The sequence below is a fragment of the Heloderma suspectum genome, chromosome 11, assembly GCF_057233095.1.
Source record: "Heloderma suspectum isolate Gila_16-S chromosome 11, 16-S_ref, whole genome shotgun sequence".
Taxonomy (NCBI): Eukaryota; Metazoa; Chordata; class Lepidosauria; order Squamata; family Helodermatidae; genus Heloderma; species Heloderma suspectum.
The window spans coordinates 1,192,274-1,217,333 of NC_139468.1; the positions used below are offsets into that span (position 1 = coordinate 1,192,274).

At 60.1% G+C, this 25,060-nt stretch overlaps 1 protein-coding gene across 6 annotated transcripts in view; it reads left to right on the top strand.

Moving 5' to 3' along the window:
• Positions 1 to 25,060, top strand: part of UNC13C (unc-13 homolog C) — a 148,618-nt gene that overhangs the window by 100,037 nt on the left and 23,521 nt on the right. For 5 of the 6 annotated variants that reach the window (XR_014785280.1, XM_084816471.1, XM_084816473.1 and 2 more), the window contains 9 exons: positions 5,354 to 5,422; positions 6,432 to 6,521; positions 7,184 to 7,312; positions 10,726 to 10,859; positions 13,701 to 13,786; positions 20,844 to 20,970; positions 21,993 to 22,089; positions 22,726 to 22,869; positions 24,541 to 24,618. Coding sequence is in view for 5 of the 6 variants with exons in the window: in XM_084816471.1 (XP_084672597.1) it covers positions 5,354 to 5,422; positions 6,432 to 6,521; positions 7,184 to 7,312; positions 10,726 to 10,859; positions 13,701 to 13,786; positions 20,844 to 20,970; positions 21,993 to 22,089; positions 22,726 to 22,869; positions 24,541 to 24,618 (954 nt within the window). In the remaining variant the exon portion in view is untranslated. The remainder of the gene's footprint in view (positions 1 to 5,353; positions 5,423 to 6,431; positions 6,522 to 7,183; positions 7,313 to 10,725; positions 10,860 to 13,700; positions 13,787 to 20,843; positions 20,971 to 21,992; positions 22,090 to 22,725; positions 22,870 to 24,540; positions 24,619 to 25,060) is intronic. The other variant, XM_084816475.1, reaches the window with a different exon arrangement.

Consider the following 25,060-nt stretch of genomic DNA (forward strand, 5'->3'; position numbering starts at 1 on the left):
ACAGATCAAAATGCATAAGTATAATCATACCAAGCCCGTCCGTTGACATGCCTAGAATATTCAAAAGCAAAGCTGAAAGCACAGCCATGAATCATGAGGAGGCCGTCCGTGCATTCCGAGAGCTCCGGCCTTCTTGGCAGAAGGGTGGGGCCCCAGGTGTCGGTGGGCTCAGGACGGAGCGGAAGGCTGTGTCAGGCATGGCGCGTCTCCCGGGACCCCTGTGGGCCCCCTGCACTCTCCTGCCAGGAGCGGGGGCTCCTTAGGGCAGGGGCCGAGCAGCATGCTGCTCTGCTCAGACGGGAATTGGGCCCTGAGACGCCGACATCACTGGAGGGGGATGCGGGTGTCTGGAGGCTCCCCGTTGGCGGGGAGGGCGCCTACACGGAGCAGGCTGGCACAGGGGGGCAGAGATCGCCCAGACCCTTCTCTGGCACCCCTCTCCAGGCCCCATGGGGGAGAAGTCGGAGACTGGGGGCTGGAAGCCAGCCCAGAGGGCCTGTGCGGGGACCGCCTTCAGGCCTCCGTTCTCCTCCACCACCCTTGCAGGCCCTCTTCCCCACCCTTTGAGGAACTAACAGAGCCTTTCCTTCCTGTGAGAGTGGGAAGATGCCGCTCCCGTGCATGGGAGGCGAGGCGTGTTGTGAGCACAAGGCGGGGAGGGCAGGCGTTGCTCAAGGGAGGCTATTGTTGCAGCCCGATTCTGCTTGGGCATTGAGCAGGCCGCCGGGCTGCCCGCTTCACTCGACTTCCCGAGACATCCCTCTCTGTAAACGACGTGCCAGGCCATCCACAGCCATCTGTTTGACATCGGCCACCGGCTTTCATCAGATTCGGAGCCATTCCTCTCCTCGGACTAATTTTGGCCATGGCTGCAGAGCGCAGGGTCACCCCTCTGCGTACACTTTGCAGCGCGCTCGGGAAGCAGATCGCCGCTTCTGTTCACACTCCTTCGCTGAGGGCCCTGAGCTCACCTTGCCATGGCTAACTGGAGGGGAGCTTTCCTGGGACGGCCTGGGAGCCCTGCTGTGGGAGCCCCGCTGGGCACAGAGCAAGTGAGCTGGGAGAATCCAGCCGCTGCTCTCGAGCCAGGAGGGCGGCGTACCCAGGTTGCTGCCCTGGCACCAACCGCACCCAGCACTTGGAAGCGAAGAAGTAAAACAAACCCCTACGTCATGAACCAAGCAAATCAGGGTGCAGCAGCATCAGTGTGAAGAAGCAAATGTAGTGGAATATTTTTCATCTCAGCATTTCTTGGCATTACAAACAGCTTCGGAGGGCTTAAGTGAAATTACAAAGAAAAAACAATGCTTGGCCCTCTGGCCGTCCAGCCACTGCCATCCAGGCCATCCTGCGGAGAGATGCCCTCCGCCCAGCCCGCACCACACGCCAAGGCGGAGGGAAGCCCCCCTTGGCCACGGGGCAGTGTGGCGGGGTTCTCCGGCAGGAGCCGGCCTGTGGCGAGGGGGGGGCTTTCCCGAAAGGCTGCTGAGCAGGAGCTTTCTCTCCCTGGAGCCGCAGGTGGGCTGGGTGGGGATCCCCGCCTCTCTCCATGCCCAGCGGCTCCTCTCCCATGCCGGCTTCGGTGGGCTGAGGATTGGGCCTGGTCTCCGTCATGGGAATTCCACAGATCTGCTTAGGTCCCCCCAGCCCCAATGTTGATGTGGTCTGGCTGATCTTGTTCTATAAACATCCCTTGAATGGGCATGAGATGCTGAGCTTGAATGGGCATGAGATGCTCATGACAGACAAGTCAGGGCTGCAACACACCACGTCCCGCTTTTTAAAATCAGTCTGGAAGCACCTTGAAAACAATGGCTGCCAGACGAACCTGATCTCATTTTTTGATCAAGTCACCTCCCTTGTAGACCATGGGAATGCTGTAGACATCATATACCTCGACTTCAGCAAAGCTTTCAACAAAGTGCCCCATGATCTCCTGATGAGCAAACTAGCTCAAAGTGGGCTAGATGAAACAACGATCCGGTGGATCCACAGTGGGCTACAGAATCGGAGTCAAAGAGTGCTTCTCAAACTGGGGAGAGGTAACGAGTGGGGTACCGCAGGGCTCAGTCCTGGGCCCAGTGCTCTTCAACATTTTTATGAATGACTTGGAGGAGGAGGTGCAGGGAATGCTGATCAGATTTGCAGATGACACCAAATTGGGCGGGATAGCTAATACTTTGGAAGACAGAAACACAATTCAAAGTGATCTGGATAGACTGGAGTGCTGGGCAGAAAACAACAGAATGACATTTAGTAGGGACAAATGCCAAGTTCTGCATCTAGGAAAAAGAAACCAAATGCAGAGTTACAAGATGGGGGATACATGGCTCAACAACACTACAAGCGAGAAGGATCTTGGAATTGTGGTACATCATCAGCTGAATATGAGCCAACAATGTGATGTGGCTGCAAAAAAGGCAAAGGCTGTTTTGGGCTACATTAATAGAAGCATAGCTTCCAAATCCCGGGAAGTACTAGTTCGCCTCTACTCAGCACTGGTTAGGCCTCATCTGGAGTACTGTGTCCAGTTCTGGGCACCACACTGTAAGGAGGATGCAGACAAACTGGAGAGGGTTCAGAGGAGGGCAACAAAGATGATCAGAGGACTGGAAACAAAGGAGGAGAGACTGAAAGAACTGGGCATGTTTAGCCTTGAGAAGAGAAGACTGAGGGGAGATAGGATAGCACTCTTCAAGTACTTGAAAGGTTGTCACAGAGAGGAAGGCCAGGATCTCTTCTTGATCATCCGAGAGTGCAGGACACAGAATAATGGGCTCAAGTTACAGGAAGCCGGATTCCGCCTGAACATCAGGAAAAACGTCCTGACATTTAGAGCAATACGACAATGGAACCAATTCCCTAGGGAGGTGGTGGGCTCTCCCACACTGGAGGCGTTCAAGACGAGGCTGGACAGCCATCTGTCGGGGATGCTGTGACCTGGATTCCTGCACTGAGCAGGGGGTTGGACTCGATGGCCTTGTAGGCCCCTTCCAACCCTAGTATTCTATGATTCTATGAAAGGCCCTGCTCTGAGGGCTGGACAGCACAACGCCCCTGCCAACACAGGTTCCCAGTCCCACATGGGGTGGGGGGTGTGGCGTGCTGCAGCCATTCCCAGATATTCACCCCTTTAAAGCCTCTTTCCATATTTATCAATCTGGAATTAAGATAATTGCCTGAGCCCCCCTGCAGGTGCCCCTTCCAAATGAGGCAGGGTGAGTGGCTACAAGAGAGGGGGCCTTTTCAGTGGTGGCCCCATTTGTGGAACGCTCTTCCCAGAGAGGCTCGCCCAGCGGCTACTTTATGGTCTCTTCCACACCAGAAGTAGATCTTTTTATTGTCCCAAGAATTTTAAGAACTGCTTTTAGTGCTTCTAGTAGTCTATTCTGCTGCCAGTTTTGATCTGGTCTTATTCTGAACCATTTTCCTTTTTTGTGATATATGTTTTTTATGTATCGTACGCTGCCCATAGGACTTTGGTTATTGGGCAGTTTAAAAGCACACTAAATACACAAAATCCCACCCGCATAACTGCCCCCCCCCCAGTGGTCAAGCTAATTTCTAGTCTCAGGGATATTTGCAAGTGGAAATGGTCGGGGAGGTTCAGCCCCTTCCCTCCCACCCAGCGTTCCCAGCCACCATGACAGTGTTACCGGGGGGGAGGGGGGAGCTCATTGTCTGTGCTTCCATCCTTCTGAAGCGAGTTTCCACCTGGGGAGCAGCAGCAGCAGCACACCCGGCAGAATTCCCCCCCCCCCGAGCAAGCGCACCCCCCTTCTGCAAAGAGTGCCACGTTGAAGGGTCAGGAGGGGGAGGGGGCTTGGGAGGCGCGTGGCCCACCCACAGCCCCTCCCTGAATGTGGAGAGAGCAGGCAAATGGGGTGACCCGGCCCCCCTGGACTGGGGCCCCAGCAGGGATGCAGGGCTCTGACAAGGTGGCAAAACGCCCCAGACCAGCCGTGGGGGAACAGCCCCTTCAGCAGCTGGGGGCAACCCACCTGCGCAATGCATGTGCAGCCCCCAGTAAATATACGCCAAGGTTCAGCAGTCCACCAGTCCTGCCCAGTTAGGCCCAACCAGAAGGAGCAAGGCAGCAATACCCTAGCGAGCGGCAGAGCCGTGCCGCTCCTCCGGGGCGAAATGCCCCCCTGGCTGGCTGCTCCGCATGCCCCGGCGGCGGCAGCGGGCACAGCCTTTCTGCGGGCTCCGCCAGCCCCGGGCCACGGGGGAACAAGCCGGGCAGAGAGCGGGGTCAGGTCTTGCTGGAGCTGCCGCCGGATGGTCTCTAGGCTGGCGGGCCGGGGGGGGTCGGACACTTTCTGCTGGCAAGGCCGCTGACGTGGCTGCTGGCTGCATCCTGCTTCGGGGGGCGTCCGAGAGCAGGGGGCTGCTTTAAGCCCACAAACATGCCCGGCCAGGGCCAAAGGTGGGGCTGGGGCTGCCACACAAGGGGGGCTGAGGGCCTGCTGGCTGCCTTGGGGGGGCAGGTGTTGGTGCTCAGCCCTCCGGGTCAGGCAGGCAGAGGGGAGGCTTTTGTGGGGAGGGCTGCGGGAACAGCCCAAGGTTCCCAGGCGGCCCTGGGCCAGGGCGGGCAGGGTGGCCCCCGGCCCCCGCGCGCCCCCAGCCAACGACCTTGGCCCCCGCCCCCTTCCCTCTTTTGATCAATGCGCGGCCTTGTCGGCAGTGAGGCGGCTGTGGGGCAGGGCTCCGGTGGCGCTGAAGGCCGGGCTTCGGAGCAGTGCTTCGAGGTGTGGCGCTCAGCCCGCCGTCTTTGGGGCAGGCGACGTGGCCTTTGCCGGCTCCGATGGCAGCCGTCTTGTGGCGCCCAGGACTAGTTGCCGAGCGTGCCCGTGGCCCCCAAAGGTTACCCAGCCCTGCCTTGCCCTGTCCCGACAGGTGTGCCCCTTTCTCCTCGCCAGGTCTTGCAAGCTGGGGAACCCCGAGTGTTCCGCTCCGCCCTGTAGTTCTCCCAGTGAGCTGCCCCACCGCGGGCCGGACTCCACCCTGCTGCGTGGCCGGCAGGCGCTCCCCAGAGGCCCCGGCAAAGGGGGGTCCTGCCCGCACCAGCGCCGTGCCCCCGGGGTGCGCCCCCTCCCCCAGAGTCGGCGTGAAGGCGGGAGGCCTTCGCTGCAGGGAGCACGGGTGGTGCGCGTCTGCACGCTGGCCGGGCACGGGCGGAGGAGTGCGCGCGGGGCCACGTGCCTTGCCAGCCGGGGCCCTCCTGGCGTTTCTAGCCCAGTGGGGGGGGCAAAGCCGGCGGAAGAGGCCCGCCGTCCGTGGGTGGGGCCAGCGCTGCCTCTCACCCACAGGTCTGTGTGTCTGTGTCTGTGCCTGTGTCTTTCCCATGCAGAGGGAAAAGTTCATCAGACTGCTGGATCAGCTGCACAATTCGCTGAGGATCGACCTCTCTAAATACCGGGTACGTATCGGCTCCTGCCCACCCCAAACCTCACCCTGCCCCGCCAGCCACATGGACGCGTTGGCTTCTGCCCAGCTCAGGGATCAAGGCGATCACCACCTGCTTGAGAGTAGGTCCCGTTGAACGTAGAGGTACTTGCTTCTGAGTAGACATGCGTAGGACTGCATTGCCATTGATTCTGTGATCGATGGCATTGGGGCCAAGGCTGGTCGGGCACCTGGGGCCAGTCGGGCCCACGGAGAGAGGGCTCTCGGGCTGCTTCTCAAAGCGGCCCGGACGTTTCCTTCAATACAAAAGGCAGGTGCCTTTTGTGGAGGGAAGGGAGATTGGGCGGGGGGGGGGTGATTTTGCCCTGTCCCTTGACAGTGTGTCAGAACCAGAGTTGAGGCTTCAGAGAGACTGTTGCATTGGGGAGAGCCCTAAGCCACATCCAAGACACCCTCCATGTGCATTTATCCAGGGAGCACCTTTGCCTGGGGGGGGGGGGGCTTTCCTTAAAGACGGCAGTCCGCCAAGGGCAGGAAAGCAAGTGGGGACGTGTGTGTGCAGCCAAGCGAAGAGCAGACTCCCCGGCTGGAGCGGACGTGCTGCCGCACAGGGGCGTCCGGCACTCAGCACAGCAGAAAGGAGGTGCTGGTGCCAAATCCCTTGCTCCCGTGCAGAGGGGGGGAGGCTCCTGCTTGCAGGCCTGGGCAGATAGCTGCCATTTCCTTGCCAAACCCCGCTGGGAGTCGGAAGCCAGCCCCGCACACCCCGCCGGCGCCCTTTCCGTCTTTGGTTAATCCTGGAGGAAATCTCGCCCCGGCCCAGCCTGGCTTCTCGGCCCAGCGTGGCCCTTTTGCACAAGAGTTGCGTGGCCTCGGGGGCTGGACCTTGCACGCTCCCTCCTCCTGGCAGCAGGCGGGGGGGCGCCGGCTCCAGGGAAACGGGGGCCTGCTCGGTTGCCTGGCTCGCCATTGCAGCGGGGGCCTCTTGGTGATCTGCATGTTCTGTTCTGTTCACGTACCAGGAAAATTTCCCTGCCAGCAATCCTGAGAGGCTTCAGGACCTGAGATCAACGGTGGACCTGCTCACAAGCATCGCATTTTTCCGCATGAAGGTGATCCTGGCTCTGATTCTGGACCCGCATCTGCCACAATGTGCTCCCCTGGCTCTCTGAGGACGTCTCTCGGTGCTTGTGTGGGGTGGGAGGGCGATTCCCGTCTGGGGCTTGTTGGAGGCAGGGAACATCCACACACGAATCAGCCAGGGAAGAGGGGGCTCTCGAGGGCCTGTGCTTCCCACCCATTGCAAGGTGACAACATTTAGCTAGCAAGGCTGAGCTGCTGTTTTCTGTTGTACCTGCAAATAGACCTTAAACCATAAGCAATAAGTGACAAGCTACAAGTCCAGCTATTTCAGCTCCGTCTCGCTCCTGGGAGCCCCCTTGAACTCACTGCAAGTCCAGCCCCTGGCGTCCTTCCAGGAATGCTCCCCTTGTCTCCTCCTTCATGTGGCCCGGTCCCTGGGCATTGGGGGGGCCTTCGGCAGGTGGTCTGGCTCTGAGCCCCCGCAGCCTAAGCCCCCTCGCTCCTGCAGCAAACAAGAGTGTTTCCCAAGTACCCATTTCGAGACCAACAAACATCCTGGAAGCCAAGGAGAGGATCTGCGGCGTGGCGGCCTGGGGTGCTGCTCAGGAGCCCAGCCAAAGCCCCTTGCCCTGGCACCGACCCAGCGCAAGGTGTGCCATCCGTGGCCTTTGCTCTGTGCAATCCTGTGCAGGTGCTGGAACTGCAGAGCCCTCCCCGAGCCAGCGCGGTGGTGAAGGACTGTGTCCAGGCTTGCTTGGACGCCACGTACAAGTACATTTTCGACAACTGCGATGAGCTCTACTTGCAGCTAATGGACCAGGTGAGTTCTTGGTGGCTTCTCAGCCCCCTCTTTGGAAGACGTCAGGGAGAGGGAATCCTCCAGAAAAGTCTCTTGGTGTTTTTCCCTTGATAAAGACCTATGTCGAAATGCGTTGGGAATGCCATTGATGCAGCTGCTCCTTTTTTTATTTTGATTTCCAACTTTACAGATTTTTTTTTCTGATCCCTACTGGTACTGTGGCTTCTCAGCCCCCCCCCCCTGAATATTTGGTGTGGCTGCCCACTTATGCCCAGGCCCAGCTGTGAGGAACACTTAATTATCTGAGATATTTTTACCTGGCCTTTTGGAACGGCCTCGAGGTGGCTTACAAGAGACCAGTTTTTAAAACCAATAAAAACAGTAGGTCAGGCCATTAAAAGGAGGCTGACGTCATAAACAGCCATTATGGCCTAGGACAGGGGTGCAAAAACTGCGGCCTGTGCAATGAAGAGTTCTCCTATGGGCAGAGAAGGGGTCCTGTCCTGGGCCGCACCTCTTGTGACTAACATGATCAGGCCCGGTCACTCAATGGAGCCCCCTTATCCAGGGGCAGTGCTGTCTCCACACACCAGAGGCCGGCCGGGGGCGAAGAGCCGGCTGGAACGCCGGCTTCCCTGCGCTGCTTGTCAATGTCCCAAAAGCATCCGGCTGGGGAAACACTGCTTGGAACAGAAAATGGGAGGCGGGGGCCCGCGAGAGCTTTGCCGCTCATCCCAGCTGGCGTTGCGCTGAGCGGGTTTCTCTAGATGCGGAGAGGGGCCCTTGTCTTTCCCTGCTGGTCCTCTGAAGGAAGCAGTGAGGCCTCGGTGGCAAACCGGCAGTGCCGCCCTTTGGCTGCATAGCGTTTGGCAACCCTGGCAGCAGGCAAAGTGGAAGAAGCGTCCCCGCCCTCCCGGAAAGGGAAGAAACCGAAAGTGGAAGAAGCGTCCCCGCCCTCCCAGAAAGGGAAGAAACTCTGGTTGGCATCTTCTTCTTCCCAAAACAATGGCTCCGTCCAGAGACTGAGGCGCCTCTCGCTTCGCCAGCAGAAGGGGGCGGTGCAGCCCTCTGGGGGTGTGCTGAGCCCCTCCTTCCTTCCCGCAGCAGCGTGATCCCTCGACAGCTGTGATGCGTGTGGTGGGCTGTCACTGGGAGTCCCCTGTCGGGGAGGGGTGTTTGGAGCTGTCAGTGTAACAGGCCGGTCCTGAGGCATAGCGAGAATCCACTCACTGATGCGACGTGAAGATGGCCCTGGTCGCCTCCCCGATGCCTCCGCCCACGTTGATCGCCATCGTCTCTCTTGCCACTTACTCTCCAAATGACATTCAGACCTGTTCCGCATTCACCGGTGCCATCGGCCGGTGTTTACAAGGACCTGAGCGGCTCCGGCTGTTCGGCGCTTTTGCCTCCGTGACAAGCATATTTTGGAGGCCTGTTCCCTGCTTGGCGCAAGGAAACTCCTCACTTTGCACAGACCGATATTCTGCTTTGAAAGCCAGAGGTTCCCGTGCCTGCCCAAAGGCGAGGCCTGAAGAAGAGCCAAGGGTCAGGGCACACGTGGCCCAAAGGGGAAGTAGGCAGCCAGGAAAGGCGAGACAGAAGCCTGGGGCTGGAGCACAGAGGCTGCACCAGCACCCGTCTGCCCAGGGCTGCATGTTTGGAAGCTTGAGCTCTCAGAGCCCCACCCAGGGCTCAGCTGCAGACCATCAGAGGTGCCTTGTGAAGTTCTTGCTCATGAGGAGAGCCTTATTCACGAGCAGCCCTTTACTCATGAGGAATTCTTCGACGGACACTTCTTGGCCTGGCAGCCAGCTGAGCCAGCACCCTCGGGTGCCTGTGTTCTCTAGGACTAGGCAGGGCTCAGCTTCCCTCTCTGCAGCAGAAGCGGGGGTCTCTCTGCATCCTGAGGAAGCAGGTCTACCAAGTCCACCGACCACCCATGGGGGTCTCTTGAAACAGCCTGCTCCTCGGGGATGTTTGGTTCAGGGTGCTGCCGCTCCTCCTCTGGCGAGGGCCCCTCCTGTGCGGGGCGGGAGGGGCATGGCAGGCTGGGCCTGAGAGGGCCAGAGAGAGGCCTGGGGCGGTGAGTGCAGGCGCCCGCTCGGTGTGCAGCCGCTGCGCCAGAGGCGGACTCCTTGCAAGGGGTTACTAGGGAAGGGATTTGAAAATGAGCTGGCCGGTGTCACAATGACTTTATATAAATTGTGGTCTGGCCACATTTGGAATACTGTGTACAGTGGAGATAGGCAACCTGGCGCCCTCCCGGTGCTTTGGACTACAACCCCGAATAATCCTTGGCCATACTGGTAAGGGCTTATGGGAGTTGTAGTCCCAAACATCTGGAGGGCACCAGGTCGCCTTTTGCTCCTTTACAGCTTTGGTCACCCATCTCAAATTAGAGGTCGCAGCTCTGGGAAAGATGCTGAAAAGGGCAGCTGAAAAGACGGAGGGGCCGGAGCAAAGCCCCTTGGGGGAAAGGGTGCAATGCCTGGGAAAAAGGCGAGTGTGGGGAGCCGTGATGGCGGAGCACAAAACCAAACCCGGCGGGGAAGGGGGCAGGGAGACATTTTGCTCTCTGCCTTGCAATGCGAGAGCCGAACGGGGCCCGCCCATGGAGCTGCTCGGCGCGAGCTGCAGGGCAGATCAAAGGAAGGGCTTCTTCATACCCCGCACAGTTAACCCACGGAACTCGCTGCCACAAGATACGGCGATGGCCACCCGTTTGGGTGGCTCCAAAGAGGGCCTAGACCAATTCTCAGTGGAGGGAGGGGAGGTCTGTCCACGGCTGTGAGTCACGACAGGCAGATGCTTTCACCTGACCACTCTAGGGGTGCACGGGAGGACAGGCGTGGCAGCTCCCTGTGCCCAGGCAGCACCCGGGGAAGGAAGCAGCCGCCTATGCGCTGCCCAGCCCCGTGCTGGCTCAGCCTTCCACACAGCCCGCCTCTCCTGGGCAAGAGGCCGCCGGGGGGGGCGAGGGGCCGGGGTTGGCTGAGTGGAGCTGCCAGCGCCTGTCCCTGGCAGGGCACCCTCAGTCCCAACACACAGCCTGGGGAGGGCTGCAGCCGCCTGCACGTCCGCTGTGCCTAGCCTGGAGGGTCCCGGGCTGCCTCCGCCTGCAAGGGGAGGACTCTGCCCAGAGGGAGGACCTTCCTGAGGATAACATGGAGGATGTTTCTGCGAGGGTTGGTGCAAAGGCCTTCTTGGGGGAGGCCTTGCTGAGCCCCAGCTAGCGCTGCAGGAGGGGAGGGAAGAGGCCGCGCGCGCTGAGCACTGGCTGTCTGCTCGGTGCAGCAAGCCCCTGTCGACAGCAGCAACGGGCCGGAGATGCCAGGAGCAGGCCTTTTCAGGGGGCTTTTTCGGACTTTGGCTTTTTGTAGAAAATAGTGTCATAGAAAACTTGAACGGGCTGTTTCTTCCTTTTTTGCCAACAGAGTAAGAAGCAAGAGATTCCTCGGGAGGAACAGGGGCCAACTACTAAGAACCTGGATTTTTGGACCCAGCTGATAACCCTCATGGTGACCGTCATTGACGAAGACAAGACGGCCTACACTCCTGTCTTGAACCAGTAAGGATCGTTGTATGGCGGGAAGAGCGAGGGCGGTCAAGGCCGTCTCGTGAGGGCTGCGCGGGGCCTGGCCATGACAGATGGCCACCTGTGTTCATCAGCCAAAAGGTGGCCTTACAGCTGAGGAAGTGCTCGGAGGGGCCGCTGGAGAAAGGCAGGGCAGGGGGGCGGCTGGGACCAGGCCCCCGGTCTTTTGTGCGACTCTTCAGAAAGAGGCATTATGCAGAACGCTTTGCTCCGTGTCTAACCTGTTAACAAAATGCCTCTCCATGGAGCTGCTCGTCGGAGTGATGGACCTGCAGCTTGGCTCTGTGCTCCCATCTAGAAATGCCCGATGCAAACATGCTTGCTTGCCAGTGTAGGGGCTGCGCCGACAAGCACAAAAAGGTCCTGCTCTTCCGCATGGTCCCCGCCCTGCAGATGGCTCTCGAGAGTGGCTTGCAGCGCCATGGGGAAGTTGCCCACCTGGCAGGGGCAGCGGCCACAGCCACCGAGGCTGCCATGCCACAGGATGGCTACCCAAGGAGGCGGCTTCAAAGCAGGGCAGCCCAGCCCTGAGCTCGAGGGCCTGTCTTGCGAAGATGAGCACAGCATCGTTTCCAAGCAAGGCGCCGTCCCTCGCGACGATCCTGCCTTGGGAGCAGCGCCACACAAGCTGGGGGTCTTCTCCGCTTTCACACTCTGCATCCCCTGGGAATTAAGATCAGCAAATAAAGAGGATATTTTTAAATGACAAATTTGTGCAGCACTTCTGAAAGCAAAATAATCCGGAAAAGGTTATCTAGCATTGAGTCGGGGAACATGCACTAAAAGCCTATTCTTTCCCTTCTCATGGAGCTGATGTCGCTGCGGACACTGGAATCGTGCGCAGGGCATGGCCAGGCAAAGCCAAGCAGCCGCTGAATGGCTGGGCCTGGGCCTGGCCCACCCTAGCCTTCAGCAGCCAAAACAGGAGCTCCCTGTGGTTTGAGCCCCCGATGCTCAGGAGGTCGCCTGGGCGGGGCAGGGCAGGGCGGGACTGTGCCTGGAAGGGTTGCTCTTCTCCCAAAGGCAGTAACCGTGGGTGGGCAGGTGCGCGCACATGCATGCACACTGCCCCTGCTGCTGTTAAACATGCGTGCTGCGCAGCAGAGGAAAGGCCCATCCACACGTCCCCCACGTGACCGCCCACGTGGGTGGTGTGGCTGCTGCTTGCCCTTTGGAAGAAGAGCAGCCCTTGCAGCCGTAATCCCCCCGCCCCCTCCAGTGGACCTGCTTGGCACGGGGGCTCTGGGGCTTGTGGAGCTCAGCTCATTCCAGCAGGGTCCCCCTGCGCTTGCAGAGGGAGGCGCCTGCAGAGCCTGGGCTGGGGAGAGAGTGGTCCAGGGCTGAGTCACTCCAGCAACTGCCCCCCCCCCCAATTCGGGGTTGCTTTGTTATGGACCAGATGGGGCAGAGAGGCCTCGAGTCTTTCATCTGGGTGCGCGATGCTTCTTCCGCTCCTCCTTTGGGATGCTGCCTTCTCCCTCTCACCACGCTGAGGTGCCCTCCCAGGCTCCCCCAGTGAACGACTGGTTTGCTCTGGCACTCGGCCTCCACCTGGCCTTTCCCAGGTGGGCCAGCGGCCAGGGAGCCCTGTGCTGCGAGGACAGGCGCTCCTCAGATGCGCGTCCGATGCTGCCCCGCCCAGAATCATGGCCGCTTCAGCTCACCTGATTGGGGGGGTCGCCTGTGTTGTGCCAGTGCACGCAGCCCAGTTAAGCATGCCATCGCTGGGCGGTCTGCAGGCAGGCCCCACCCCCCTGCGTGAATCCGCCGTCTCAAGGGGACGTCGTTACCTGGACCTCGGCGCCCCCCCCCGATTCCCGTGAGACACCCGGTACACGTGTTGTTTTGGGTGGAGGAATCTGTTGCCCAAGAACTGTGCACACAAGAATGCAAATTAGTTGGGTCACCTGGTAATGCAAAGCTACTTAACTGGCTGCTGAGAGAGAACTGCACCTCCCTTTCTGGCCAGACCCCGTTTGCGGAAAAGGTTCATAGAGCCACAGCATAGCAGGGTTGGGGGGGGCCTATAGGACCATCGAGTCGTCCCCCCCCGCGCTCAGCGCAGGAGTCCAAGGCACACGTGACTCCTCTCTTGCCAGAGCTGCAGGGTGTCCGGAGGGGCAGGGACTCCCCGCCTGTCTTCATGTCAGCAAATCCTGAAGATGCCTTTCCTCTTTGTCGTTTCGCACTTCGGGCCTTGCACATGGGCTCAAACGCTTCACCCACCCAACGAGGTGGTCCTCCTTGGCAAGAAGGCTCCAGCCCCCCACCGCGGCCACCTGCTGCAGGCCAGTCCTGGTGCGTGTCAGCCCCTCCATCCAAAGGCCAGCCTGCTCTGCTGCGGCCCGCCTCAGCCCCACCCGCTGTTTGGAAAAAAATGCAGTGTCCTTGCCAGCAGTGGGCCTGCTGTGAAATGGGTTTCTGCTCGCACTGAAAACGGGGGGCTCAGAGGGGTTGTTCAGCGTGCTGGGGCTCAGACTTGGGCGCAGACCGGGGCTCAGACTTCAGACAGTGACTTGTCCTTTGCCACACCCCCATGGCAGCAATTTTGTGGTGGTGCCCAGGACAGCTGCTCCACTTGCCAAAGATGCCCACAGCCAACACGGGCGCCTGGCCCCGCCCACCCCGCTCTCCTCGGCCTCCCGAGGACTGTGGGGGCAGCCATGCCCATGCACTCCCCCCTCCCTAGGGTGGGCTTCCCCGGCCCTGGCCCTGCCGCGTGGGGGCTACAAGGGAAGCAGCGCTGCCGGGGCGGAGCCCTCCCGGGGCCTGGCACCAGCAGCAGTGACGACGGCCACTCTCGCTCTCTTCCAGGTTCCCCCAGGAGCTGAACATGGGCAAAGTCAGTGCTGAGATCACTTGGGCCCTCTTTGCGCAGGACATGAAATACGCCCTGGAAGGTAAGGCGGGGAAGGGCCCCCTTAGACGCCGGCCTGGCGGGGCGCTCGCAGGCCGGAACAGCCTGGGGAGGAAGCGTGCATTTCGGCAGCGCGGGACAAGCGTCCCCCGCTCAGGGTGATGAGCCAGCACAAGAAAGCAAGCAGGAGCAGTCCGAGCTCTCCGCAAATGGAGCGGTGGCGTAAAACCCGCCCCAGGCTCTTCCCTGGTGCCTGGTTCCCCGGGAGGCGGTTTCGCTGGCCCGTGAGCTGGGCTGGCGCTCTGTTCCGCTCTTTCTGCGGGACAGCCCTTCCCCCAGCCCCCTTCACCAGAGCTGCTCCTGAGTGCAGAAGAGGGCTGCCCTCCCCTGTGCCGGGTGGGGCTCCCTTGCTGTGGACAGAAGCTGTGCCAAGGGGCACCGCCAGTGGACCACCCCAGGAGTCACACATCATCAGTGAAGGGGCTCCTGGTGGGGGGTGAGCCGTTGCTCTGCAGGGAGAGTTCCACGGGCCAGGGGTGCGCTGCTCACCCTTGCCAGCTTCCAGAGAAGGGGCGCAGCAGCCGCCCTCTGGAGCCACCGGGCCATGGCCCTGACAGGGGCCGCAGAGATGCCCTTCTCAGAGCAGTTGCTGGGGGCGGGCGGGGAGCTTGCCTGCCTGCCCGCCTGGTGTGTGGGCTCTCTCGAGACCGCTGGCTGGCCCCTGCGTGTTGGACCAGGCGGAGGCACCTCCATCGGGCCCCGCTGCAAGGCTCTTCTGCGCTGGTGGGGCCAGCTCCCCCCGCAGCACAGCCCCCCCCCCCACTGTCTGGCAGAGATGGAGTGCAGGATGTCGGTCGCAAGCAGACAGCAAGAATGGCTGGATCCCTCAAGCATGCCAGCCAAGCCACGCGTCCCAGGTAAAGACGCCTGGAGTGCCAGTTCTGGTAGGAAGGAGAGCTACAAAGAAATGGATAAATAAATGGCGGAGAAGTAAAGCCAGGCCTTTACAGCGAATCTTCGTTGCCAAGAACCAGGAGGGAGATTCATGTGCACCCCAAAATGGATGCTGTGTGTGACTGAGCACCAGCCCCCTTCAGGCCTTTGGGCCTGGTTTGCGTTGAACCGCTGCTAACCCTGCGGAGAGGCTGGGAGCCTTCGCTGCGGTTGCCTCGCGACCGCTGCAAGGCTGGCGTCCCCCTGGAGCCGCAGCGCAGCAAGAGGGGCTGAGGAAGCGCCAAGAGGAGGGGGCGTGGCGTGGAGCGGGGGGCTGTGGCCCAGCAGCAGGAGCCCTCAGAGGCCGAAGCAGCAGGGGCCCTGAGGTGGTGCCAGAGCCCATCTCTGCCCCTTCCGAGCCGGGCCACACGGCCCCAGGACATGCCCGGCCCCCCGACTCTCCAGGGACCAGGGGGCCTGAGGAGCAGGCCCAGCCGGCTCCTCGCTCCTGCAGCCTCGCTCCGCCGGCAGGACAGGGTGCCAGCCTTCAACAGCCGGTGCACCGGAGCGGGGCTGAGCTCCTGGAGGCGCCTGGCCGGCCTCCGCGGGCCTCCCCCGCAGGCTTGTCTGTGCGGGAGCAGCAGGGCGCTCTCCGTGGTGCTGAAGGCCCCCCCCCAGCAGATGCCCCGGCGCTGGCCGTGGTGCTGAAGCCTCGCCTGCCTGAAGTCGGGCTCCCCTGCCCGAGCCATCAACGCCCAGAGCAGAGGACGGGGCCCCGACGGTCAGGACCGCGGGGCCCCAGAGGCACGAGTAGCCGTGCCAGCAGGGCCGCCGGGTGCACAGTCCAGATGGCCCCTCGCCACAGCTGGCCTTGCATGGAAGCCCACTCACTCCCGGGGGCACAAAGCCGATTCCACTCCGGCTGTTTGAAGGGGCCTGCGCATGGCGCGGAAGGCCTGCACTGATGAGAACCGTGGGGGAAGGGACCGGGCTCCAGTGCAGTTTGTTAAAAACAAGGGTGTGGCCTTGGTCTCTTTTTATTGGAGAGCATGTGGTTCAAGCAGCCAAGAGTTTCTGAAATATCGTTTACAACTGTCAGAAATATTCAGCCTCTCTGCTGAAAAGGTAAACTCCTTCTCCAGGGTCAGCAGTGGCAAATTCCAGCCGTGCTCAGTTCTCCTGCCCCTGTGCCGAGACCCCAACCCCTCAAGTGCCCCCTCACATTCTCGCATGGGATGTGCTGGCAGCAGCTGGGGGGCACCAGGCAGGGCAGCAGTTGAACCTTGGCAAGTCAGCTGAAAGAGCAGTGCTCCTTTTGAACCCCCCCGCCCCCAAATAAGTTAAGATGCCCAAGGCTGCCTCGGAGCGCCTGTAATTACAAGGCTATGCAATTTGTTGAATTAAATCATATGGGCAAATTGAATTTTAATATGGAATAAAACAAGACATTGTGCTCAGAGCATAAAAAGCAATACTGGAGTGCCTTCAGCTATTAAAAAATGTTTTGGAGAGCGCAGAATTACTATTGTGAATGCATTCCATTTCCACTTGGGTGTTTGTGCCCAGCAATCCAATTAAGTATTAAAAGATTAGTATTTTGTATAGACATCTGAGAACTGGAGCAGAACTTGGTGGCTTTGGGAGGAAGGATCTTTTCTTCCAGTTAAGATGCTGCTTCACAATAATTAGCTTAAAGTAAATGGTTAAAACATTTCCCAGGACCATTCCTGCAAAGAACACTCAGTCATCACAGCTCAGCTGCTTCTGCCCACATTTGGGGACAGGTCCCCACATAAGGGGAAGGACGAGATCCAGCAGAGAGGAATGTATGCCCAACCGGTCCTCGTCCTGGAGTCAGAGCGTAGCAGGGTTGGCAGGGGCCTGCAAGACCGTCGAGTCCAGCCCCCTGCTCAGTGCAGGAATCCAAGTCCTGACTGAGAGAGAACCGGCACGTGTACAACACATGTCTGCGCTCGCTCCCCCCGAAGTCCACAGCTGCCTGGAGCCCCCCAGCTGCTGCGTTGGGTCCAGGCTATTGACCCTTTAGCCCTCGTAGCCATCCTTCCACATCATACAAAAAGAGCTGCTGAATGAGGGGCTGAGAAGCTGCAGCCCACCCAGGGGTATGGCAGGAGGAACGACCAGAAATGAGCTCAAGCAGCTGAGAAGGTGGGTTCAGCTGCGTGGCAGGCGGAGATGTGGGTCAGGAGAGATGTCCGCCACCAAAGGACAGTCCTGCCTCCCTTTGGGACCTCGCATCCAGTCCCCGGGTGGCCCTGCTGCATGCAAAGGAGGGCAAATGGGCCTGCTCCTGGCCTGTGTCGCTTTCACCCACATCCATTCTGTCCCATGTCTGCATGTTTTTAAAATCTGCATGAAAAGCCCTGTTGAAGGACATGTTTCTGAGGTATTTTTCTCAAAATGATGCATTTTAAAATTGAGAGCCCCCCCGTTCCATGGCGGTTTGCAGAGCTGCCTGGGAGGGTGATGGCGGCAACGGTTGTGCGGAGGCAGCGATGCCTCTGCGTTCGGCGCTCCTTGGAGCCATGCCGTGCTGTTGCCAGTGGAAGTGAGCTGCCACGGTCTGCCTCATCCTATTATGCAGGCTGTTTCTTCTATACGTGCCGCCTTTTGATCCCGGTGGGTGGGCCCAGGAGAAGCGCAAGGGGAGGCAGCAGCAGATCCCCCGGGAATGGGCAGGAGGCGGCCGGCCACCCCACCCGCCAGTTCATGCTAGTTCTTCAGCCCCCAGCTGGGGAAAGAGAAGGGATCCTGATCCTTGCCTTCATTTAAACACAGAATCCATGGAGCAAAAGGCATCTGCAGGGGATGTTTTGGTTTCCCGCCATGTTTAAGTATTTCCCCTCAAATCCTGTCATGTTTGGAACGATGTCATGTTTTAACTGAAGCACACACAAAATTAAAGAAGTGGCCAAGCACTGACTGGCACCCCCCCATTCCACCAGTGGGACACGCCCCCCCAGGCTGGGAATCCATTCCATGTCAGGGACACTCCTCAGCGGAGGCAGGTCATGTTGTGGACAAGCCACACTTCGGATCTCCTTCCCAGACTGACGGATTTTTTAAGGCTTCCGTCTGTCCCTGGAGGAGGGAAACGAGCACGAGTCACGCTGGCACGGCAGGACGGGCAGAGGAAGGCACTCCTTCCCCTGGGGAGGGCTACACAGACTCATTTTGCCCTTGTGCATCTGTTACGCGAGACTGGGGGCCTCCTTCTGGCCCCTCGCCGTGAGACCTTCCAAGGCATTTGCCAGCGGGACGAAGGCCGGTCACGCGTGATGCTGTTGCGGGGGAGCACACTGCGCTCTCTGTTGCCAGGCCTCAGACATGACACGAATGCCGCCCTCTCCCGGGTAGCGCAGAGTCCGGTTTGGTTTTGACCCTGAGCTCTGTTCTCAGAGGCTCTGAAGGGACAGACTCTTCCGTGGCACTTCCGAGTTGCTAGTTTGCAAGGGCTGGTGGAAGAGGGCCCAGCTCCGCTCAGGTTCTGCTCAGGGAAACATGGCTAGAGCGGCTGGGTGAAGGGCTGAGAAGCTCCTTCATGTGGAGCGGGGGGTCCAGTTTTGCAGCAGTCAAGGGGGCTGGGTCTTCGGGGGCTAACGCCCCCTGCACTGCTCCCCATGACGACCCCTCCGGCCACCTGTGTTGCTTGGCTGCTGCCACTTTTCGCCCTGAGTGAGCAGTGGCCACAAGCAGTGCTTGGGGTGGGGTGGGGGGCCGATGAAGGGCTGGCAAGGAAAGGCTCTTCAGCAGCTGCCTTGGGAGAGCCACGAGGGGAGCTCAACACGGAGCCCTGCTTCATGTGTCCGTCCCCGTGGCACTCCCAAGAGGCAGGCAAAGCCCTGGTGGGCACAGCCGCATCCAGCTGCTCTCGCTGCCCTCTTTGCGTGCCCGGGAACTGCCTCTGCTTGCTGCTGCTTGTGCTGAGTGGGCCGGAAAGTCCTGGGCCACGGTGACACCCCTTTGGGGAGGGCAGGGCGTGTCTGGGTGGGTGCTGGGCAGTCACTTCCAGCACTGGGGCCCTTTGGTGGCAGCCTGCTGGAGGGACGCAGAAGCAGCGTGGGGTTGCCCTGCCGTGGGACTCCCCCCCGGAAGATCAGGCTTCACCCCCTGCTGGAGGAGTGAAGCCCAACTGGAGGAGGTGGCCTTGGCGGGAAGCAGCAGGGCCCTGGAGCACCGGCATGGGCCACCTTGCCAGGTGTGGGCGTGAAGCGCTGCTGGCGCCGCACGCCTGGGTCAGGGCTGGGCCGGATGCACTGTCCCTTGGATGGATTGGCATAAATGTTTGCTCTGGCTACACAGTGCTGTTCTGCTGGTTATAAATGCTGTGGCAGAAATCCACACACGGGAGGCTCCCAAATCAGTCTGGCTCGCCACACTTCGTGGCGTCATGACTGCGCCTCCACTGGGTCTGGGAAAGCAGAGCCCTGCAGGCCTCGTCCTGGCTCCCCTGGGGGCCCAAGCAGTGACCCGGGCTGGCCCTCGCGGGCGGACGCCCCCTGCCCTTTCCAGGGGCTGGGAACAGGATGCCGAGCGGAAGGGAGGGCCCCGACCGGTCTCCCTCCGCAGCCGCGCACTCCTGGCGGCAGCCGAGGCAGAGCGGCCTGGCCAGCGGGGACAGGCTGCGCTGCCTCGCGCTGCGAGGGAGGCTCTGGCCACATCCTGAGCCAGGCCAGCAGGACCAGCCCCCCTGCTGCCTTCCCTCCTCCTGAAGCTCCTGAAGCTGAAGCTACGCGGACTGAAGCCACACGGACCTGGCACTCCCAGCCTGAAGAGGCGCTGAGGGCTGCTGGCTCCGGCAGCCCTAAAAAGAGATTGTGCAGATCCGGCGAGGAGGAGGACAGTCTGCTACCACTAGAGGGGAGCGCCATGTTCCGAGACCCGGCCATGAGAGCAGGCGAGGGCTGATGCCCCGGCTGCTTCCAGGCTTCCCGGAGGTGTCCGCTGGGCCCCTGTGGGAGGAAGCAGGAGCCTGGAGCCTCCATGTCTGGTCCAGCCCCAGGGCCTCCTGAGGGCCCCTGGGATTCCCGCCCAAAATAAACGGCGTCGGCAGTCCTGACGGATGGTTTGGTGCCCAGGGCGTGTGGTGGGCCCAGATCCATCTCGCAGCTCCCCTTGGACGCGTCTTGCTGCACTCTGGCTCGTGCAGCCATTTGCCTGGGCAGGAGCTGCGCCTGCTGCTCCTGCCCGCGCATCTCAGTGGGGAAATGGATTTGGCCAGTCAAGAAACGGCAACGCAAGGACGTCGCCCAGAACTTTCCTCCAGGAACTGTGGGGAGCCCCTGACCGGGGCTGCAAGCGGCCGCAGCTGTCGTGGATCAGCAACGGGCTAGTGGGGCCGGCCCCTCTGCCAGGACACGCGCCTGCCGGTTGCCAGGGAGGGCCTGCAGGCCGAGCGAGCACGTGGCGGGCTTCGCAGAGGCGCCGGGGGAGCGATGCAGCAGCTGAGCCCACAAGGCTGTGGGCCGGTGCAGAGGCAACCCCAGCCAGCATGCCCTCCTCCTCGCCCCCCCTGCTGCCCAAAAGCCCCCAAAGGGCTCAGAAGGTTCACAGCATCACAAGTAGGGGGCAATAAAGTAGCCATGATCCAGCCCAGTCTTGTTGTCCGGTAATGCTGGCCATCAAACGCCCCCCCTGCCATCTTGTGGGAAAGGTTCGGCCTCAGGCGTGGCGTCTCCCGGCGAAGGGGTCTTCTCACAGCCTTCAGGACTCGCGGCTTGCCCCAGCGACTGAGCTCCCAGGTGCCGCATCAGGGGCGCGCCTGCCCCCAAACTTCAGGAGCGAGGCGGGGTGGGGGGAGGCTGAGGGGGCCGTTGGTGGGCAGCAGGGGGCAAAACCAGCTGCATGGCTTGGCTTGGCCTGGCTTGCTTCCGTGCGTCTTCTGGGGTGCTCTGCTGCACTGGCCCCAATCCTTAAGGGATCTGCTCTCCCCATGGGGTCCAGTCCCATTCTCCCACTCCCTTCTGGGCCGCCCCTGCTTTTCCATCAGTGAGCATAAAGCGGTTTTGGAAACTAAGCAGATCCCGGCTGTGGAAGTCCAGTATGATTCATTTTGCCAGAACTAAGGTACTCTGGGACACTGCAGTTGTATTTACAGCTGCTGCTTTTTCAGATATTCCCTTCTGTTTCCTTGTGTTCCTTTACAGAGCATGAGAAGCAACGGTTATGCAAGAGCACAGATTATATGAATTTGCACTTCAAAGTGAAATGGTTTTATAATGAATATGTGCGAGAACTCTCTGCATTCCGAGACGCAGTGCCGGAATACTCTCTGTAAGTGTGGGGGGGATGTTGCATGGGGGTGGGAGAACGTTCCGGAGCTTTTATTTTGCTCGCTGAGCTCAGATTTCTTTTAAGTATTCATCCAGCACAGCCTTGAAACCAGAGCCCGTTTGAGCCCGTGTGGTGCACTTTAGAGGAATCTTTCCCTTGACTTCTCTATTTGGCGGTAGGGAAAAGGCGATCCATCGCCCACAAAGTGGCTTCTTGTCTGCCATGCTGAACTGAGACCTCCTGCAGGCCCCAGAAGCAGAACGGGAGCCATCCCCAAAGGGGTGGGTGGGAGGCAGCGTGGGCCGATCCTGCCGCCGCCAAAGGCTGGGGGAGGAGGCAGCAGCGCTCTGGAGGGGCGGTGCCTCTGCCAGGGCATGATGTGGCACTTGGCGCCCTGCCCCACCCAGACCATTGGCCCGCCCGCCCGGGCTGCAGTTCCTGCGGCACCCATCCGGAGGGCGGGTCAAGGCGTGCCAGGGGATGGCCATGGCGGGTGGGGCGCTGCCCCCTTGCGCTTGCTGCTGGGGGGGGCTTTGTCTTCTGTCCGTTGGGGTCCACCCCACACGCAGCCGCACCCCGTGGTGGCCGCGCAGTGGCTTCCTGGCACTGCAGGTGCGTGCCTCTCGACAAGGGGCGGTTGCAAGGCCGGGCTGGGCACCCGCGGGCCTCTTCCGGGGCAGCAGTGCCCCAGCACCAATCCTCTTTGCTCTGAGCCTGGAGGGGCTTTGGGTGGAGGGCTCTGCCGCTGCCACCCGGAAGGCCTCCCGCAGACCTTCCGCCTTTCCCCCTCGACGGATTTTCTGTGGTAAGGCAGAAGGAGGAGTGGGAAATCTCAGGGGCGGGGGGCTACAAGTGGGGAGGGCGACGTCCAGCCACCCCTACGACTGCACAGTGAGGAGGCCCCTAGAAGGCCTGGTCCGGAAGCGCCCCTCCCGGTTGGCAGGAAGGCTCACGCTCTGTCTGAGATGGAAACGTTGCTGCAGGCAAGACCGGTGTGAAGCCCCCATGACTTCCATCCCTAGGTGGTTTGAGCCGTTTGCCATGCAGTGGTTGGACGAGAATGAGGATGTCTCCATGGACTTTCTTCACGGTGCACTGGGAAGGGACAAGAAAGACGGGGTGAGAGGAGCCACGAAGCTCAGGCCCTGGATCGGGTCTGTGGCTGGCATCCTGGCATGGAGGAGCCAGGCGTGCTGGTCCTGTCCACCACCCGCCCCCCGGCGAGGGAAGGCAGGATGGACAGAGCGCCCCTCCAGACCCTGCCAGCCGTGGCCGTTTTCCCTGGGCGGCCCTGATCCATCTTGGCCCTACTCCCACGGCGGAGCACTGTTTGTTTTGCTCTGCGAAGGGCAGGGGAGGGGATCCCGCAGCGCCCCTTCTGTGGCCCTGCTCTGCCCTGTCCAGGCCCCCTGATCCGCCACCGCAGCTGCCACAGGCAGAAGCAGCGGAGAGCCGGGTAGCCTGTGGCTGCGCCGCGGCAGGGGACAGGGACGGGGCGCCGAGCCCCGGGTGCCACCGGCCCCCAGGCCCCGGAGAGCACCTCTGCGGCCATGCCTGCTTCGGGAGCAGATGGTGTGCTCCTTCCTAAAGGCACGCCCTGTCCGACAGCCGCCGTGGCCGCTTGGTGGGAAGAGGCAGAAAAGCGGAGCGGCCCAGCCAAAGGAGCGGGGCGGGCGCAGCCGGGGCCCTGAGCGCAGCCCCCGCAGCTGCTGGCCCGGCCCAAGCTTGACGGCGTGTTGTGGCCTCTCCCTGCAGTTCCAGCCAACATCCGACCACGCCCTCTTCTCTTGCTCTGTGGTGGACGTCTTTGCGCAGCTCAACCAGAGCTTTACGATCATCAAGAAGCTGGAGTGCCCCCACCCGGAAGCACTCTCTCATCTCATGAGGCGGTTTGCCAAGGTCAGCGTGCCAGTCCTCGTCTTGGCTGCGCTGGCTCTGGCGGCGGCATCCCGCCCTCCTCGCATCTCAGGGCGGGCCCTGCTACTCCCGAGGCTTCTCCGCTAAGCGTCTCCAGAGCTGCTGCCCGCCTGCCTGCCCGCCCGCCCACGCGCTCGCTTGTCGCCCTGTCGCAGGAGCCTCCCCTTTTTGAGCTCTGGCTCACCGCGCCGCTGCAAACGCCATATCCCCCAGACAAGAGCTGTGTTCTCTGGGCCGGTCACAGGCACTCTGGGAAACGGGCCCCCCTGGGGGACAGGGTGCTGGATCCCCCTCGGACAGAGGCAGGGGGCAACCCACCGCTAGCCAGCAGCAAGGAGGAGAAGGCCGGCCTGGCAGAGCCTGTGGCGCCGAGCGCTGTCTCAGCAGCTCTGGCCCCTCCCTCGGCCAAGGGCCCTCCGACACCTCTCCTCGCTCGCTTTTTCCGGAGCTCAGAGCGGCCCTCCTGGAGGGAGGCATGTGACACAGCCGCGATCTCCTTTGTGAGATGGGTGGCCAAAGCGCTGCGCAGTGCCCCAACTGCAGCCACACCCTGTTATTCCGTAAAGACATTGCGATACTAGCCATTTAATTTTTAGACCCCTTCCCGAATGATCCCTCTCGTGGCATTTGCCTTTTTTACAACTGCATTTTCATCAAGCTCTCCCCCACAGACCCCACAATCCCTTTCCTAGACAGTCAGCACAAGCTCAGACCTCATCAGGATGTTTTGCCCCAAACTGCATCACTTTTTAATTTGCTTACTTGAACTGTATGTGCCATTTTGATGTCCATTCCCCCAGTTTGGAGGGACCCTTTTGGAGTTCTTCAGTCCCCCCACTTTTTACCACCCTAAACACTGTCTACCAGAACACCCCATCTATGTACTTGTTGACTCTCAAGGAACGCTAAAGGTTAGTGAGAGAAAACCTACCTTTGCAGAAGCCGTGTTGATTCTTCTTCTGCAAGACTTGTCCTTCTATATGCTTGATAATTTTATTGTTAATAATACTTCCCACCAATTTACCTGGAACCAGATGTTAAGCAACTGGTGTGTAATTTCCTGAATCCCCCTGAGATTCCTTTTTTTAACTGCTGATCTTAGGAGCATGTTACATGTTTTGTCAGAAGATCAGCAATTTCACATTTGAGTTATTTAAGCACTCAGATGGGTACTGTCTGGGCCCAGTTATTTCTTGGCTTTCGATTTGTCCATAAGGTGTAAAACTTTGTCTCTTGTCAGCACTGTTTGCCTCAGTTTCTTAAACTCCCTTCCTGAAAATGTTCATTCAGACTTGGGTTTCTGCCCTGTGTTTTCCACAGTGAAGACAGACAAAAAGAATTAATTTAGCTGCTCTGTTCTCTTTTGACACCCAGCACCACCCTCAGACACCAGGGTTGCTTTTCACATTAGGGCCAGAAGAGCCAGCCTCGGCTGGTGCCTTGATGCTCCTCTCCTGGGCGTGACAGGGGAGCCAGAACCCTGTCGCCTTAGTGCTGCGATGGCTCAGGCAGAGGAATGGGACGGGGTTCTTCTGCTACTGCCCCGACAACGGCCAGCTGCGGCCCAACCCCTTTGGGGGCTCCCACAAGTCGTCTTGCTGAGCAAATGCCCGTGACGGGATTACTTCCCCCACCCTGTTCTTGTTGTTGCAGACGATCCATAAAGTGCTGACTCAGTATGCCGCGATCATAACAAATGATTTCGGCTCTTACTGCGATAAAGAAAATGTGGTGAGTAAAATGCCGTTGTTTCTTTCTATTTAACACACTATGTTGCAACCTTCGTATGACCAGCATGGACCAGAGGGTGGCTTGCTAGGGGAGAGACTGATCGGTTGGAGAGCAGAACTCTCCTCAATTATTTACTTGATCTATTTAAAATATTTCTTGGCTGCCTTTCAGGGCAGAAGCCCCCCCAGGGCGGCATACAGCAATAAAACACATAAAACCAATACAATAGTAAAAGTGATAAAAGCACAATAAAAACAGTAAGAACGCAATAAAAACAACAATAAAAACCAACAACAAAACCAGCAATAAAACCGCAACAACAGCAATCCTTTTAGGAGACGGCCAGAGTAAAATAATATGTTTTCAAGGCCTTCTTAAAAGCCTGCCATGAAGGAGCATGATGGACTCCCAATGGTGGCTTATTCCAAAGGTGTGGGGCCAC